An 18,905-nucleotide genomic window follows, 5' to 3' on the forward strand; every position below is an offset into this window, starting at 1 on the left:
GTTTAATTTATTCCTTAAAGTTATGTTGGGTACCTCAGTGTAAGTTATGTGTGCACTTTTCAAAAAAATATTGACGTGCGTGAGAGCGCAAAAGAAAAAATTGGTTGCGCGCCGGACGTGCGAAAAGAAAATAAGGCCCACGTGAATGTCCGTTTGAAAAGAAAAAGAGAATGGAACGTCATAGTACTATCCTAAAATGGTATTAGGCGGGATTGATTGTTTCCTTAAAAAGAAAATATGATTAGTCGGAAGATCGTTCGTTGAAATCAGTTTAACTGAACGTTCGCTATAAATATGATTGGTCGGACTATATAGTGGTGTCGGTACATTTCTCCTTGTCCTCCTGATCGCCTCCGTCCAACTCCAGAGCGAGAGGCTACATCGTGCGCTCCTAGGTGTCGGAAACCTGTACGTTGCCAACGATCGACGTGGCTTGCTGGGCAAGTATTTGCATGGGCTGAGTTGTTCCCGGGATGCATGGGCGTATCGTATCCGATTCCGAGATCCCAATGCAACCGCGCCAATTCAATCCACCCCATGGCCACGGCCGCCCATATATTTGTGGGGGCATCGCGATCATTAGCTTAGCTTAATTAGGGGACGCCACAACATATTGGACTTTGCCCCGCTTCCAGCGAACCCGGCGAGAAGCGATCAGCAGGCTAGGGCTTGGCAGTTTACAGCGGTGCCATGGACGGCCACGGCAATCATGTGGTGCCAGCAGAGTGCTTTTGGATGACGTACTTGGACGGCGGCGTCCCGGTGCCCATCCCGGTCGACAGCGCCGGCCTCACGCCGCGGGCCGGCGGCTTCACCTTCCCCGCGCACGACGGGCACCGGGCGGCGATCAAGGCCGCGAGGCAGATGGACCACTACCGGCGGGTGCGGCGCAACGCGAGGCGGATGCCGGAGGTGGCGGCGCGCCTCGGCGGCGAGGACCTGCTCGTCCACCTGATGTACGGCGACATCGACGAGTGCTGCTGCCTGTTTGAGGCGCCCCCCACGACGGCGCCAGCAGCAGCAGGCCTGCACGCGACCTACTATGTAGTACCAAACTGCTGACTGCAGAAGATGCTGTTCTCGGTCAGCAGCGTTAGAGATATTGCTGCTGCTGTCAGTTTGATCATATCGTCGGTCTTCTGCGAGCTCCGATTTGTTAGTACATACTCAATCCATTCCAAATTATAAGTCATTTGACTTTTTTAATATCAAGTTTGATCACTCGTCTTATTCAAAGTTTTGTACAAAATATTACTTTTTTGTTGTGTATTGGTTTATTAATAAAAGTTTTTCAAGAATGACTTAAATTTGACTATATTTGCACAAATTTTTTGAATAAGACGAGTGGTCAAACTTGGAGTAAAAAAAGTCAAACGACTTACAATTTAGGATGAAGGGAGTATTTCTTAATTTTTGCCTTTTAGTTATGCTTTTGGTGGTTGATCTGGTGAGCCTCATGATGTCCCCTGATGGATGTGGTTGTTTCCATAGTATAGACACAGGCTGATGGCTAGGTTCTGGTCTTTGTATATATATATATATATATATATATATATATATATATATATATATATATATATATATATATATATATATTAAAAATAGGAAGAACTAGATAGCAGGAACTTAAGTTGTGGGCCGGAGCTAAAACGTACGTGGACCCGGAACTGGTTTCTTAAAGAACTAGGTGAATTCCCCGTGCGTTGCTGCGGGATTTTCTTAAAAATAAATCATTATATACATAGCACTAGTATGCGGTATTTAGTCTATTATGTATGTACATATATAAATTTGACTTGCATGTATTTTCTTGTATTAGATCTAGTAAAAAATTGCTAAACTAATAAAACAAAAACTAATATTTGGTTATATTATAGAGGAATTAATTGGTGATGAAACAAATAATGTATGTACATGACTTGTATGTGAATATATTAAAGATTTAAGTATTTCACATGATATAGATGACATGGTTATTTTTTATAATTAATATGCAATGACATGGACTTAGTGGAGAATAATGTGGACATATTGCATGAAGAGATAAAATATTTAGTGCATGACTTAGTGGGGAATGATGTGGACACTTTGCATGAAGAGAAAATTCATCTAGTGGGGTTTAGCTTTATAAGAGTTATAGATTTGGAGGGTATAACAGTACTTACGTCGAGCTGCTTCTCAGAATAAAAAAAAAGAATCTACTTCTCGTGTGACAGGAGATGCTTCTCCTCTCTTCTCTCTCTTAACGTCTCCTGTAGCTCCTGGCGGCATGGGTGCTCACCGGCGTGCGGCCTCCGGTGGGCAAGCCCGCACCTCCCTCCCTCCTAGCGCACCGGGGCTCACTGACGCGTGAGCTCTGGTCCAACTCCAGCGGCATTGCTCCAGGCCTCCAACTTGGGTGGCGGCGCGTGTGCATTCGAGGTGAGTGGTGGTGGCTGCTGCTCTGGCTCAGGTCGTCAGCTAATTCCAACCTCAAGGTCTAGGCGAGCATTCTGATATCGTATTCGCTTAGACACACTGGTGTAGTGGTGTCCCCATCCCCGCTTGTCTTATGCTTCGATGTAATTTTTTCTTCCATGCTAGATTTCATTCAAGAGTGAACACACTTCTGTTTAAGAAATTGATGAAATTGTATGTGTCGCATACGTGCAGTTCATTAATCTATACCTATACCTATCTATAAAGAGGGAAAATTTCAGTGTGCCCACCAAAATCTTCTGCCCAATGTGTCCGTGTCGAGGTCACTCTCCCATCATGTCCGGAATCCTACCTGCGCTGGCCCCACGTGAACCGGCACCTCAGGTTGATGCAGCCACGGCGGGCACTCGGGGTCACGGGATAGCACAAAGAGGCCGCGCATGGGTCCCTCGTCATCGGAGTCAGGGGGCACAGTGGGGGAGGAGCGCTTGCCGCGTCGGGTGGAGAGGGCGCAAAGGCAAGGGTTGTCGTGGAGGCGGAGGCGAGCACCGAGGCGAGAGATGGCGCCGCCGCCAGTCCACGGAGTCCTCATCGTCATCGAGCTCTGGCCAGTCCCCGTCGCCTCCTGGTATGATCATATACTTCATGTATATATACTCCATCGGGTCATATACGTCATAAATCTAGAGATATATATAAGTCCAGACGGTAGTTAGAGAAAGACGGACAAAAAATATAGATGGACAAAAGAAGAGCCTAAAATTTTGCCTCTTTATTATTAGGTATATATATATATATACAAAATTTTGTAATAATACAGATATAGATATAGATTTGATAGCTTTTTTTTCTCCCGTTGCAACGCACGGGCATTTTTGCTAGTGCATATTAATGCATAGAGAACTGCAACTACTGATTTAGGATACAAAATGGTTCCACAAATGCCATTTTTCTCTGAATATGCTGCTTATTGGTTCATAAGTCATAACTAGATGCAAGTTCAGGGAAATTCAATGATTACAGAACATAATAGTTATGTAGATGTGCCTTGGCATTGTAAACTTGACTCAGCAAGCAGAAAAGGTTTGCAAATCTGATAGCTGCTTTCTTATACAAGGTTAGATGAGTGAGCTCAACTGCTCAAGGGGCTGGTCCAAGAAGGGAAAGTGAAATACATTGGCATGTGTGAAGCAAGCATGGATACTACATCGTGAACTCTGAAATTTGTCTATTGATTTACCAAGAGAGAACAAATAATCTTGATTAAATTATCATATCATTTCAAGGTTACCAGAACGTGAATGAGCTCACCTGATGGTTGATTTGTTTTGCAGACACGGACGTCCGCGTACACAACTGCTGCTGGCCCAAGGAGATCACGCACCACAGCCGAGGAGGTCCTGCAGCACCAGCTGTTCTCAACTGAACCAGCAGAGGTCGTCCGCGTACGGCGTACTGTGCTAGGGATATGCGTCGTCGTGATGAGGGCGGTGTCGACTCGATTGGCGGCGGGCCGGTGACCTAGGAGGCAGCAAACCAGTGTTTTAGGAGACGGCGTTCGCAGGCACAGAGCAATCTTCGCCGGGTTACGAAGTTGAGAATCTGTAGAATATGAAAAGTGCTAAACTGCCCTTAATTACGATTCTTAATTAGAACCTGCTGCAAAAAAATTTAACAGGAGGAACCGGTGGTTCCTCTCAAGCACCATAACAAAGCTCTATATATTATGGTGCTTGAGAGGAACCATTTCAATGACATGAGCACAGAATTAATCAACACAACCAGGTGTGACAGAAACTAACTTGATGACTGCTACTTGAATTATTTTCTTATTTATTAGCTGAAACCACCACATGGAAATCAATCAGAGCACACAGAAGTGCAGGTGGCAAGGTCACCCAATTTGCAGTTTTATATTTACTGGGAGCAGAGTTCCTTTCATATACTCCTCCCTGTAATATTATAACAATAGTAATATTTAGGATTTCTTTTTTCTTGAATTAGCATGATCGTACTGCTTCTTCAAAATCAAAACTATGAAAAAAACAGCCATCAGAGGGACTATATATTTCTATTTTCTTATTTTCTTGAATCTATGTTCTCCCTGCTTCTTCAAAATCTCTATAATAATCCTCTTATAGTAGGAAGGTAAAAACTGTGATCCTCTTCAAAATCAAAACTATGATCCTCTTCTTCAAAGCACACGGAAATGCAGGTTGCACACAGAACTGCTTCTTCAAAAAAACCATGATTGTACTGCTTCTTCAATTATTAAAGTATACAAAATTATAAGAGGTTGACAAATCAGCACATGGAAATCAATCAAAGCACACAGAACTGCAGGTCACAAAGTCACTCAACTTGCAATTTTATATAACTGAGAGCTGAGTTCATTTCATATATGCTATACTGGACATTGCTATAGGAGACATTTTTTGTAGATCCAATAAACAATGAGCAAGTAATTCCAGAACAAGAACAAGACATATAACTGAGTATCTCAAATCACATCCATCCAACCACAACTCTTTGTGAAATAATGGTGACAAGAGAGATCGTGCAATGTCTTTGTGGAATACCTGGACTGGAGGAAGGGGATGTGGAGACGGAGAAGAATAGTGTTTGATGGCCTACACCAGGTGGAGTAACATACAGATGTAGCTCGACCTGAGACAAATCATCATATTGTGGTACATATTCCTTTGCTGAAATAAATTGTAAAGAGAAATTTCAGAACTGAAGAATACTTAATAATCCTTTGTTGGATGATGAGTTTCAGAACACCACGTCCTCTTTTACATGAAGTACAAATGGATACGACAATGTCAATAATAAAGGACACCAATGTAAGAAACTTGTACAAATGTAAGAAACTTTTGGTTTATGATGCCATGGAAATAGAAACAATAATTTGCATTGATGCACTTGCATTTTAGATTATTGTCAGAACAATTAAAGTATGCAAAGGGTAACTGAATGTTCTTCATCTAAATTTGAATTGTTAACACTTGTAAAAAATGATCATCTAAATTTGAATTGTTGTGCTGTGTCTCTCTCTGCTTTTGTTGGAAGGAAGCAGAATCCAAATCAGATTTCCAAGAGCCAATCAGTGACTTGGCCAAGATGCTGGCAACCACCAATCAATCGCAATCACAATTAGCGCACAGAGAAGACATGCCTTCCTTGAGCTTCAACTACTAACTCAATTGGACCACTCCAGATTCAGAGAGCCGATGGTTTCTACGGCTTCATCATGCTGATTTTTTTGAGATAAAAACAGTTGAAAAATAACGTTGACTGACTGATAAACTCAATCGAATAAGTCGGCACCCCAAGGTTTTCCATCCCATCCGATGCAAAAAGGAAAACTGGACAAAAAAAGATGAGCCATCCAATGAAATGGCATAGCAATGCTTGTAATGAAAACATTCGATCAATGATTCAATGTTCACACAGTTACAGGCGATTATTGCCACCCAAGATCTCTAAAACATATTTACTCATACAAGGAAAAGAGCGATAACCGATCGAAGAACCAGAGCCTTACAAGAATGCAGCACGGATGGGGTAAAAAAAATTGATTGATGTACTAAGTGATTCACAGATAAAGCAATCGCTCGTAACCAAAATATTCAGTTAGTGATTCAAATCAATAAGCACACAATTTCAATCAAACTGAAGCAGACCAATCACTCACCCTGGCGGCGGTGCCTACATCAGGCAGCCTGGCAGCGAGGTCCTCAATGACATAGGCAGTGGCGTCGAGGCCGTCGTCCTTGGACACGGGTAACCCCACGACAAGCAGGTCGTTCGAAGGAGCACTCCGGAGTAAGCGGACGTGGATGCCGATGGTGAAGCTCGAGAGCCGATCCTGTCCGAGCGCTAACATGCCAGGGACGGGTGCCGCCGCAGCTCGCCCGTGCCGAAGGAGAGGACGCGTCCCCTGATGAACTTGCAGTGCAGATCTGAGTAAGGACGAGGGCAAGGGCGCAGGGGCAGGGGCTAGCTGCGCGGGGCGCGCTCAACGAAGAGGGCGACGGCGTGGGCAGCGATGGCGCCCCGGAGCCTCGCGCGGGGAGCTGCGGAGCTGGGCAACGCAGACGGGAAGGGTGTAGGAGCCACGATTTCCTAGAGGATTGGAGCTTAGAGGGGGGTGACCGAGGGGAGCGTAGGCGCTAACCGCAGGAGAAGAGCGACCGAGTGGCGATAACCGCAAGAGGGGGAGCGATTAGTGCCCGGAGACGATGACCTTCGGGTCTTTTTAGTTGTAGAGATACAGTAGAATTAATAGCTATTGTGTTTCAAGTACCTAGCTAGGGCATGTTTGTGGTCGTTGTGTTGTGTGTAGCTAGTTTGTTACGAATTATGGCTCTGCTAATCTTGGTAAGATCTTCTTGATATGCATGCATGGGTTCTTAAAAATATGCGCCTTTCTCAAAATACGCGCGCACACCGTATTCAGACACCCCCAAATACCCGAATTCACCTCGCCTTTCTCGGTGCTCGATCACAGACCTTTGACTAGGATCTAAAGCAAACAAACCATTAATAATCTATATACATGAAGCAAAACGTACACATGAGTAAACATTATATTATATACTCTCTTTTTCAAATTATAAGAAAATTTGGCTTTTCTATATAAGTAGATTATAATAAAACTATGTATTATATATCTAGAAAAGTAAAAAACATCTTAAATTTTGGAATTGAGGAGTATAAGAGCTAGTGTAGTTTGCTTGGACCCCATTGTTCACGCACTGGTACAGGAAAGGGCTATAGCCCGCGCCGTAAGGGCCTTTAGTCCTGGCTACGGAACCGAGGCTAAGGTTTCGGGACTAAATGTCTCACCTTTAGTCCCGGTTCCGGGAGCCAGGACTAAAGGTCCACCTTTAGTCCCGGTTGGTAAAAGCAATCGGGACTAAAAGGTGCGCCACGGTGTGCCACCTGACCTCCACTTTTAGTCTCGGTTGTTGTTACCAACCGTGTTGACTAAAGAGTTTTTTCTTTGTTTCCTTTTCTTTCCTTTTGGTTTTCTATTTAGGGTTTACAATTATATTATTATTATGTTATTATTATTTTCGAATGCATATTGTTTGCTGCTAGTTTATGGAAACGCGCACCTATAATTTTTATAATTTAAAGCATTACATATAAATATACTATAAAACACTATATATATATTATATATATATATATAGATCCATAATATAATATTTACACATGCATCACGGACAAAGTATTTACAACAAAATTTATCTCTGTCACTCAAGCATCGTACAAATGATCATTGTGATTTGGTTTCATTGGCTCCTCAGGGTTGAAGTAGCACTCGTCGCCGGGATTCAGAACTTGGTCGTTAAGAAATCCTGCGATTGTCTCTTGAATTCCTTTTAGGCGGACCGCATCCAACACCTGCTCCTTCAACCACATCTCCTTTAATAGACATTAAAGAAAAAAGTTAGAGGTATAAATAGGATTTATTAAATAGCAACAAATAAATGAAATAAACTTATTATATATACATGTTACATCCTTTTAGGTGCTCAAGATTAGTTCTTTTGGCATAGACCGTCATAAACTCGCACACATAGTAGCCACACAAATTGTTGCCCGGTGTCTGCCGTAGAACCCAGTGAAGTAAGATAGGCTTTAAAAGTGGCGCTTTCAAATCTGGACGGTGTTTCTCCACGAACCCAGTCCAAACCCTAGCAATAAAACGATCATTATTAATTATCTATTACCGAGTTAAAAGAGCATAATTTAATATTTAGAGATCGGAGTTACCCTTGGATAATATCTATCATTTTATCTTCCTGTGCCGTAAAAAAAAATTCAAGCTCATCAAATTTTAAATCTGTCGGTATCTACTGGTCTAGCACGTCGATGTTCGAACCATATTCATTTCCATTTACTAGCGGGGGCACTGATTGCTTTGATTGATCCCCGAGCTGTTCTACACCCTTGCGTGCTCTTTTCTCTTATTTCTTCTCTTCTTCTATGGATTTCCTTAAAGTGCGATCATAGTCCGATAAAGATGATGATTCTTTCTGAGCTTCACGCCTCTTTTTCTATTGAGCCTGAACCCTTTGTCGTAGATCTTCTGGCCGTAGTAAGCGGTATGGTTTCTCAGGGTTTCGCTTGGCTTCTCTTTTAGTCTTAAGTTTCTTGAAGAAACTATCCACATCTGACTTTACCGAAGCATCTAGTTCTACATCAGTCTTCTCATAGGACAGCTTCTTAGGAATGATAGGTTGTTTCTTTTCAGAGGCTTTCTTTTTTGGCGGCGAGGCGGCCGACACATTTGATTGAGCGGCCGGCCTCTTCTTTCGCGCTGGAGCCACGTGTGGAGACGATGGGGTGGCCGGTGGTGGTGTTGGAGCCCGAGGAGGCGGCGTTGGAGCCCGAGGTGGCGGTGTTGGAGCCCGAGGTTGCGGTGTTGGAGCCCTAGGTGGTGAAGTTGGAGCCCTAGGTGGCGGTGTTTGAGCCCATGGTGGTGGCATTGGAGACCGAGGCGATGCAGCCATGTCTTGCACTCCCTCGTCATCACCCGCAACACTATGACATGTTGGTGACCACCTGTGAAACCAAAAATGTATATGAGTAAACCGCTAACTAAGAGAATGCAAAATAAAGTTAGTGAACAAATGTATAGTCAATTTTCATCCGCACCTAGGATTAGGTTCATGACGAGGAGGTGGTGGTAGACTACTAGGTGATGCCCTAGGAATAATGATGTAGCGCTTGCGCCAACAAATAGAAGTCTTCTCTGTTTCTCCTAGAGTCTTCTCTCCATCACCTCCTTCTATCTCAAACTGCACATTACTGAAGCCTTTGACAACTCTATCCACCGAGACACTAGCATATCTAGGTAGAACTATCGCCCCATGGATTCTTGGTGTCTTCGTAGGGTCGATAGGAGTTACAACACCGACAACAACCATAACTGTGGCAGTCCTCTGTGGAATCTGCAGCTCACATGTTGTCAGAGTTTAGTGATGTCATCCACCGGAAAGTGCAGCCTCACGTCGTCTTGAATAGTTGGCATCTCCATAGAAGCGCAACTGCTTTTCAACTAACCGGGGGGGCTAATGTTGACTCCAGGCTCTGATGCAGTTTGCCTTTGTATAGAACTTACTGCCATCTGCACTTGTCTTTTGATCTCCTCGTTCATTCTCTCTTCAAGCGCTTTCTCTCGCGCTATCGCTTCACGAGCCGCTTTGCGTGACTCCATCACCATTGCCTCCAACCTACGCAACCGCTCTACTTCCTCTTCCTTCTTTCTTTGGCAGCTTATATAAGTTAGTCTATCTTTAGGGAAGCCATGCTCCCACGATACCTCTCCATAGCCTCTTGTTCGCCCACCGTGTTCAGCAGTCTCCAGGGCGTATGTCAGCTCATCCTTCTCTCTATTTGGCTGCCAGGTGCCACTTTCAACTAATCCTCTGGCATAGGCCATTCTTTGTCCCACTCTCTGGAGCTTTTCACCATACACTACCTTTCCGGTCTCTAGGTCCACGGTTCCCCTGTGACCAAAGAACCAATACTTGGCGCGCTCAGGCCAGTGCAGTGATTCTGGTTCGATTCCTCTCTCAAGAATCTCCTGTTCTAGCTTTTGCCACCTAGAAATAGCAGTCCTATAGCCACCTGAACACAAGTGATGGTGGTATTGCTTTTGTTTAGCATTTTCCTGATTCTTGATCACCCGTGCCTGACCCTCTTCTGAGTTCTTAAACTCTACGAACTCATCCCAAAAAGACCTCAACTTGATGTAGGCCTTGTTGGTGAAATCCGGTGTCCAGCCATGTGCAACAAAAGTCTTGTATAATGTCTTCTTCCAAGCCTGAAATTGTTTGGCCATCTTCTGCATAGCCCAGATTTTAACCTTCTCCTTCAAAGCTTCATCTTGTGTATCAAGCGTGAAATGTTGAAGGATATCTAGCCAAATCAATTCCTTGTCACGATCTGAGACAAAACTAATATTAGAGTTATCTTTGCATTGCCTCCATTCACGAGTACTGACCGGGAGCCTGTCCCTTACAAGGTACCCAAAGTGCGCAACAAATTTTTTAGAATTTGCCCCAAGTACTCTTCCTGTACCCTCATCGAATTCTGACAGAATGTACCGACCCTCCAACGGCTTCTTCGGGCCGCGCACTTTTCTACTCTTCTCAGAAGTTGTCGCCGATCTAGAGGGCTACACAAACAAGTATAAATATATTAGTACAAATGCCATTTATTTTAATTTCATATATATACATATATACTTAATTGTAGATAGACCTCATCAGGATTGTCTCCCATAAGTTTTTCACAATCAGCAAAGTACTGACTCCCATCATCTTCGCTTTGGTGATCTAGATTGGCGCCGCTGTTGATTAGGTCCATCATTGCATCATCCATGTTGTCATTCGGATTGGCCATTTCTGCAAAATTAATCAAGTGTTAAAAGTTATTTGTCAATCTCGTACTTAATATGTCCAACGCAAAAGTATTTGACGCGATCAACATAAATTATTTGGATAGACTAAAGTTAGACAATATTTGGATACAATATTTGTCCACACATTTTGGAATTTTTATCATAAAGATAAATATAGCTTTTGAGTGGTTTTAAGAGGATTTTTATCGTAAAATATTTGTCTACACATTATCTAATGAATATTTTAATACATATAAATATTTATCAATAAGTAAATTTAGATGTGTAACTTTTTTATAAATATCTAAAAAACGAAAGCACTTTCACTTTTTGTCCAATAACTCTTGCATAGATAGATAAAAACGTGTGGATAAATAAAAACGCCACTGCAGGATGTAATTAATTTGTGAGACAAATTTTTTGCAAGTAAACAAGGCCCTCCATATATATGTTTACAGCATGTAATTAATTTGCGAGACAAATTTGTGAGACAAATTTTTTGCAAGCAAACAAGGCCCTTCGTATATATGTTACAGCATGTAATTAATTTGCGAGACAAATTTGCGAGACAAATATGATAAATGAAACACTTCCATATATATGTATACATGTCTTAGCTAAAAATTAGATAAAATTATCTAAGAGTATTAAATATAGAGAAAAAATAACTAATTACACAGTTCATAGGGAAACCGCAAGACAAACCTTTTAAGCTTAATTAGTTTATGTTAGCCATAATTGCTATAATAACACAGATATGCTAATAATGAATTAGTTAGATATAATAAATTTGTCTCACAGTTTTTAGAGAAATTATGTAATTAATTTTTTAATTAATATCCAAACTGCTCTTTCGATATTCCATAAAATATTCGATACAACAAGTAAAGATTTGTTTACTTTTGAAAATATTTGATACAACTAAGGGCTAAAATAAACTAATTAAGCTTCTACACAGGATAAATAACAATAACTAATTGCAACTAAGGCCTTAGCAACACACTGTAAAAATAAATTACAAATTTCAAGTTTTTACACAGGATAAATTATATAATACAAAAGATAAATTATAAAATAGAAATTATACATCTCATCTCAATATATATACAAAGCGCTCAACATATATAGTTTCTAAAAAAACATCAGAATGCAAGTGTCGGCCGAGAGATCATCACTGCAAACATACGGTGGCGGCTGAGGGAGAAGAAGCTCGCGCGGTGTACGGAGAAGAAGCTCTCCTCGGCGCCTGAGAAGAAGCGCACGCGGCGTACAGTCGCCGGAGAAGAAGCGCTCGGCGCCGGTACACAGTACGGCGGTGGGGGTGCTCCTCGGCTCGGTGGCGGCGGCGGTGGGGGCGCTCCTCGGCTGCGGCGGCGCTCCTAGGCTCCATAAGACGGCGCTCGGCCGGGGACGAGGGCGAGGCGACGGCGGGGAGGAGCGGCGCGCAGCGGAGGAACAATTAGGGCAACGTCGAACTGGATCGAGGATGAAGACAACTGTGCGCTTAAATATCCGCCGTGACCTTTAGTCCCGGTGTTTATCACCAATCGGAACTAAAAAGTCCAACCTTTAGTCCCGGTTCCTAGCTGGAACCAGAACTAAAGGCAACCTTTAGTCCCAGTTCGTGGCTGGAACCGGAACTAAAGGTATTTTTACCATTTCTTAATTATTTATGCTTACAATAATTATATTAATTTTGTTAATTGCATAGTAAATAGAATAATAGGTATTAATTTCTTAAAAAATAATAGTTCCATTTCTTTTTGTCTAATTGCTTAGATAATAAATTTGGAAACATAAAATCTTTCCATCTCTTATAATAGCAAACTTAAATATGAAAAGTAATTAGTATTTTATTAATAAAAAAATGTATTATTTAATTTTAATATCTTAAAGTAGGTGTTTTTGATAGAAAATTTGTTTGTGCATTATTTGAACGTAAATTTTATTCATTTATCATCATTTATCTCCAAAATCGTGATATACGTGATATTCACCATTACATCGGATTATTTTTTAAAGATTTCTTTTCTATTTCTTATTTATTTATGCTTACAATAATTAGATTAATTTTGTTAATTGCATAGTAAATAAAAGAATTTGTATTAATTTGACAAAAAATAATAGTTCCATTTCTTTTTGTCTAATTGCTTACATAATAAATTTGGGAACATAAAATTTTGAACAACTCAATTTTGAACAAATGTGCTTAAGATTGGCTCAAATTTATCCAAATGGAAAAATGGACAATATATCAAATGTATATCTTGATGATCTCTAACAACTTTGTATTCAATTTTTTTTTATTTCAAGTCATCAAATGGGTCATTTGACCACGTTTGACCAAAGTCAAAGCATTGGTTTTTAGAAACACACACTTTGACCAAACCCTAGATGGTCCCAAATGAAAAAGTTATGAATACAAAGTTTGTTATACTCATCAAGTTCTACATTTGGTCTAATGGTCAACTTTTCTTTTGGAAAAGTTTGAACCACTCAATTTTGAATTTTGAAAGAATTCATAGCCACGCATTGGTTTTTGGAACCCTAGATGGTCTCGAATGGAAAAGTCATGAATACCAATATTGTTCCACTCATCAAAATCTACATTCAATATATAGACCATTTTTGCATTTGACAAAGTGTTGGGAAGGTGTAGTTGAAAATCCACAATTGACACATATAGTTTCATATAGTTTGTGTGAGATTCAAGATTTGGTGGGTATTGTGGACTTAAACTTTCTCAAATGGAAAAATTGTCTATATAAAAAGTTTAGATCTTGATGATATTTAACAACTTGGTATTCAAAATATTTTCATTTTAAGTAATTTAGTTTGTCATTTGACCAAGTTTGACCAAAACCCATCTTGGATTTTGAACAAATGTGCTTAGGATTGGCTCAAATTTATCCAAATGGAAAAATGGACAATATATCAAATGTAGATCTTGATGATCTCTAACAACTTTATTTTCAAATTTTTTTCATTTCAAGTCATCAAATGAGTCATTTGACCAAGTTTGACCAAAGTCAAAGCATTGGTTTTTACAAACACACACTTTGACCGAACCCTAGATGATCTCAAATGGAAAAGTCATGAATACAAAGTTTGTTACACTCACCAAGTTCTACATTTGGTCTAATGGTCAACTTTTCTTTTGGAAAAGTTTGAACCACTCAATTTTGAATTTTGAAAGAATTCATAGCCACGCATCGGTTTTCGGAACCCTAGATGGTCTCGAATAGAAAAGTCATGAATACCAATATTGTTCCACTCATCAAAATCTACATTTAATATATAGACCATTTTTGCATTTGACAAAGTGTTGGGAAGGTGTAGTTGAAAATCCACAATTGACACATATAGTTTCATATAGTTTGTGTGAGATTCAAGATTTGGTGGGTATTGTGGACTTAAACTTTCTCAAATGAAAAAAATTGTCTGTATAAAAAGTTTAGATCTTGATGATATCTAACAACTTGGTATTCAAAATTTTTTATTTTAAGTAATTTAGTTTGTCATTTGACCAAGTTTGACCAAAACCTGTCTTGGATTCTGAACAAATGTGCTTAGGATTGGCTCAAATTTATTCAAATGGAAAAATGGACAATATATCAAATGTAGATCTTGATGATCTCTAACAACTTTGTATTCAAATTTTTTTCATTTCAAGTCATCAAATGGGTCATTTGACCAAGTTTGAGCAAAGTCAAAGCATTGGTTTTTAGAAACACACACTTTGACCGAACCCTAGATGGTCCCAAATAGAAAAGTTATGAATACAAAGTTTGTTACACTCATCAAGTTCTACATTTGGTCTAATGGTCAACTTTTCTTTTGGAAAAGTTTGAACCACTCAATTTTGAATTTTGAAAGAATTCATAGCCACGCATCGGTTTTTGGAACCCTAGATGGTCTCGAATGGAAAAGTCATGAATACCAATATTGTTCCACTCATCAAAATCTACATTTAATATATAGACCATTTTTGCATTTGACGAAGTGTTGGGAAGGTGTAGTTGAAAATCCACAATTGACACATCTCTTATAATAGCAAACTTAAATGTCTTAAAGTAGGTGTTTTTGACAGAAAATTTGTCTCCCACAAGTCATTTCATTATTTGAACTGATATAAAATAAGAAAAACTACTATAAACATCTTAAGTTATAATTGTCACATATACATACTCTAATGCAATCTATTTATTAGGCGGGCACAATAGTGATATTTTTTTGACGTATGTTCCTTGGTCATGATCTTGACGTAACCATGGAGTGTCCTCAACATTTATCAGGATGCTCCGATCTTTGGTCACATTGAAAGGCGTGATTCGGTCATCCCTTTCATAATCTTCTGAAATATCTGACTTGTCCTCAATTCCCACAATGTTTCTTTTCCCTGAGAGAACTATATGGTGTTTTGGCTCATTTGATGATTTGTTGTCATTTTTCCCTCTCTTCTGTTTTGTAGACATGTCTTTCACATAGAACACCTGATTCACATCAGCAACAAGTGTTGACGGTTCTTAAGTATCAATTTTAATTATCAAATAAACAAGAGAAAGGACCAATATGCAAACAACACCTAGAATTAGGGTTTGATCTGACAGAATTCCACGAGTTTTGTTGTTTACCTATTTCTGCAGGGGGTTATCAGGAAATAAGGAAGAAAGGCCCACATGTCGGGATTACATAGAGATATCAACACACCGCACGATTTTCTACCATCTAGAAGGCTCCAGAAGCCACGGGAAGAAAACAGAGGCCGAAAGGGGCCAGGCCCAGGGCGCCCGCCCCCTGCTGGATGTCAATCGGGACTCTCTTCGCACGGGATGTTCCACCGACCTATTGGATCAAGAAAAATATAGTACCACCTTGCCTACTGACCCAAAAACGCATAGAGGAGGAGGACTATATAAGGAGACCCCCCTGGCCCCTGGAGAAGACATGAAGAAATTATCATAGAGATTGAGGGGTGCCCTCGAAGGAAACCTCTTCTCTAATTAATATTTCTTTTTAGGCTTAGCAACCAATGTAAAGTAGAAATAGATCTTCTAGTTTCTACTAGATTGAGAGAGATAGAGTGGAGGTGTAGATTGGAGGAAGCCCGGCCTGTCGGTGTCTACTCCAAGCTTGTACCTGCGGGATCAAGTTCTCCTAACCCGAAGCTTGCTCCTAGGATTCTTCAGTATTTCGACTTCTAAATTCTAGTAAGTTCTTGTTTTATTGTTCTTATGGTTTATGAGTTTACTTTAATCTCTTCGCGTAGAGTTTAGAGTAATCATTACTGGCGTAAACGTGGTGTTTAGGCTGGGGTACTCATAGATATTCCCTGACTAGCTGGACCGTGCTAGTAGTGAGGAACGTGACAATTCCGAGTTACCTTTGCAGACCATATCTCGTTAGCAGGAAGGATAGGGTTTATAGGTGCGGGTTGAACATCCTTTGTGGTGTCTAGATTCCGTTAGCCTCCCCACTAGAACAGTAGATCATCCTTACCAAGGTTAGAAGGAGACTAAGGTTGCAGTCTTCTCTATTTATCACTCACATCGAAAGACATTCTTTGTGCCTAAAGGGTTAGTAGTAATAGACCGGTTAGTCAGATGCACTCTTTCTCCAATTGTAAAAAAATAAATACGATACTCTGGATAATTTCCCGGGTGAAATGCTCACCGATATCCGTGCGCTTGCGGATCAATTCCTTATTGCGTTCCCAAATATCAACAACAAGGACGAATGGTTCATCTTTGTAACCAACATTGTTGAGGTCCACTATTGTCATTCCATAGTCTTTGTCAACTGTCACCCCGCCTCCGGTAACCTTCACCCATTGGCACCGGAACAATGGGACTTTAAAATTAGGTGCGTAGTCTAGTTCCCAAATCTCCTCTATACGGCCATAATATGTTTGTCTGTTTCCATTTGGGTCTGTGGCGTCTACACGAACCCCACTATTTTGGTTCGTGCTTCTTTTATCTGACGCATAAACCAAGCTTCATTCTTCTCTGGGAATTGGGATCGTAGGAAGTCCTTGTGTTTCGTGACATACGGCTCCACCACGGATGAGTTTTGAAGAACTGTGTAGTGTGCTTTATTGAAAGAATCGTTCCCTGTACCAATGTATGTTTTCTTTCCTAGTGTTCCCTTTCCACTCAGTCTCCCCTCGTGTCGCGATTCAAGAACACCAATTGGGTCAAGTTCAGGAATGAATTCAACACAGAACTCAATGACCTCCTCCGTCCCATAGCCCTCTGCGATGCTTCCTTCTGGCCGAGCACGTTGGTGAACATATTTCTTCAAGACTCCCATAAACCTATCGAAGGGAAACATATTATGTAGGAACACAGGACCAAGAATATTGATCTCCTTGACCAGATGAACTAGGAGGTGTGTCATGATATCAAAGAAGGATGGAGGGAACACTAACTCAAAGCTGACAAGACATTGAACCACATCATTCAGTAGAGCAGCTAGTTCTAGTGGATTGATTGCCTTCTGAGAAATTGCATTGAGGAATGCACATAGCTTTACGGTGGCCAGACGTACATGTGGAGGTAGAATTCCTCTTAATGCAACTGGAAGCAATTGTATCATAAGCACATGGCAGTCATGCGACTTTAGGTTTAGAAATTTCTTCTCTGGCACATTAGTTATACCTTTTATATTAGAGGAGAATCCAGATGGGACCTTGATGCTGCTTAAGCATTAAAACATGATTTCTTTCTCTTCATTGCTAAGAGTGTAGCTAGCAGGTCTTAAATGTTGGCGTCCATCATTTGTCTTCTCTGGATGCAGTTTGTCTCGTTCTTCCATGCGTTGCAAGTCTTGTCGTGCTTCAAGTGAATCTTTAGGCTTCCCATAGACACCCATGAATCCTAGAAGGTTCACACAAAGATTCTTTGTTAGGTGCATGATGTCGATCGCATTCCAAACCTCTAGGACTTGCCAATAGGGTAGCTCCCAAAATATTGACTTATTCTTCCACATGGGTGCATGACCCGCTGCATCTTTTGGAACTAGTTGGCTGCCTTGTCCCTTACCAAAAACTACTTTCACATCCTTAACCATCTCAAATACATCTTCTCCAGTTCTGTTGCGAGGCTTGCATTGGTGGTCTGCCTTACCTTTAAAATGCTTGCCTTTCTTTCTAACAGGGTGATTCATAGAAAGAAATCGACGATACCCAAGGTACACGACCTTTCTGCATTTTTTTCAAATATATACTATCAAGGTCATCAAAACAGTGTGTGCATGCATTATATCCCTTGTTTGTCTGCCCTAAAAGATTACTTAGAGCAGGCCAATCATTGATTGTCACAAACAACAGTGCTCGCAGGTCGAAGTGTTCCTGTTTGTACTCATCCCACACACGAACACCTATTTCACTCCATAAAAGGAGTTCTTCAATTAGTGGTCTTAGATAGACATCAATGTCATTGCCCGGTTGCTTCGGGCCTTGGATGACCACTGGCATCATAATGAACTTTCGCTTCATGCATAACCATGGAGGAAGGTTGTAGATACATAGTATAACAGGCCAAGTGCTCTGACTACTGCTCTGCTCACTAAAAAGATTCATATCATCCGTACTTAAAGCAAACCTTAAGTTTCTTGCGTCTTTTGCAAACTCTGGAAATTCCATGTCTATTGCTCTCCACTGGGACCCATCAGCAGGGTGTCTCAACATGTTGTCTACTTTACTGTCTTCTTTGTGCCACCGCAACAATTTTGCATGGTCCTTATTTCTAAAAAGACGTTTTAGACGTGGTATTATAGGAGCATACCACATAACCTTTGCAGGGATTTTCTTTCTCGGACGTTCTTCCCCCTCAACATCGCCAGGGTCATCTCGCCTGACCTTATACCGTGATGCTTTATATACGGGGCATTCATCTAAATTCTCGTAGTTCTTGCCACGATATAGGATGCAGTCGTTAGGACATGCATGTATCTTCTTGATTTCTAATCCCAAAGGACAGACGACCTATTTTGCTTTGTACGTAGTAGTGGGCAGTTCATTAGGCTTCGGCAACATCTTTTTTTGGATCTTCAGTAATTGCCCAAA

The 18,905-nt window shown here is 40.9% G+C and overlaps 1 protein-coding gene across 2 annotated transcripts; it reads right to left on the reverse strand.

Moving 5' to 3' along the window:
- LOC110435079 lies at positions 2,270 to 6,554 on the reverse strand. Of its 2 annotated transcripts, XM_021460431.1 has the most exons (4): positions 6,116 to 6,554; positions 4,998 to 5,085; positions 3,730 to 3,939; positions 2,270 to 3,101 (listed from the first exon to the last, which is right to left on the reverse strand). In XM_021460431.1, exons 1-4 carry the CDS (start codon positions 6,305 to 6,307, stop codon positions 3,094 to 3,096), a joined length of 498 nt encoding a protein of 165 aa, XP_021316106.1. In that variant the 5' UTR covers positions 6,308 to 6,554; the 3' UTR covers positions 2,270 to 3,093. The 2 variants fall into 2 exon arrangements, with proteins under 2 accessions (XP_021316106.1, XP_021316105.1); XM_021460430.1 differs by lacking the exon at positions 2,270 to 3,101 and having other exon boundaries at positions 3,349 to 3,939.

The sequence above is a fragment of the Sorghum bicolor genome, chromosome 4, assembly GCF_000003195.3.
Source record: "Sorghum bicolor cultivar BTx623 chromosome 4, Sorghum_bicolor_NCBIv3, whole genome shotgun sequence".
NCBI classification, from domain to species: domain Eukaryota; kingdom Viridiplantae; phylum Streptophyta; class Magnoliopsida; order Poales; family Poaceae; genus Sorghum; species Sorghum bicolor.

Excerpts from the sequence above, each read along its gene's own strand:
- LOC110435079 (XM_021460430.1), bottom strand. The coding sequence starts at position 6,307 with ATGTTAGCGCTCGGACAGGATCGGCTCTCGAGCTTCACCATCGGCATC. Across the intron at positions 5,086-6,115 it reads ATGTAGGCACCGCCGCCAGG|GTCGAGCTACATCTGTATGT; the intron begins GTGAGTGATTGG and ends GATTTGTCTCAG. Across the intron at positions 3,940-4,997 it reads ATCCCCTTCCTCCAGTCCAG|GTCACCGGCCCGCCGCCAAT; the intron begins GTATTCCACAAA and ends GCTGCCTCCTAG.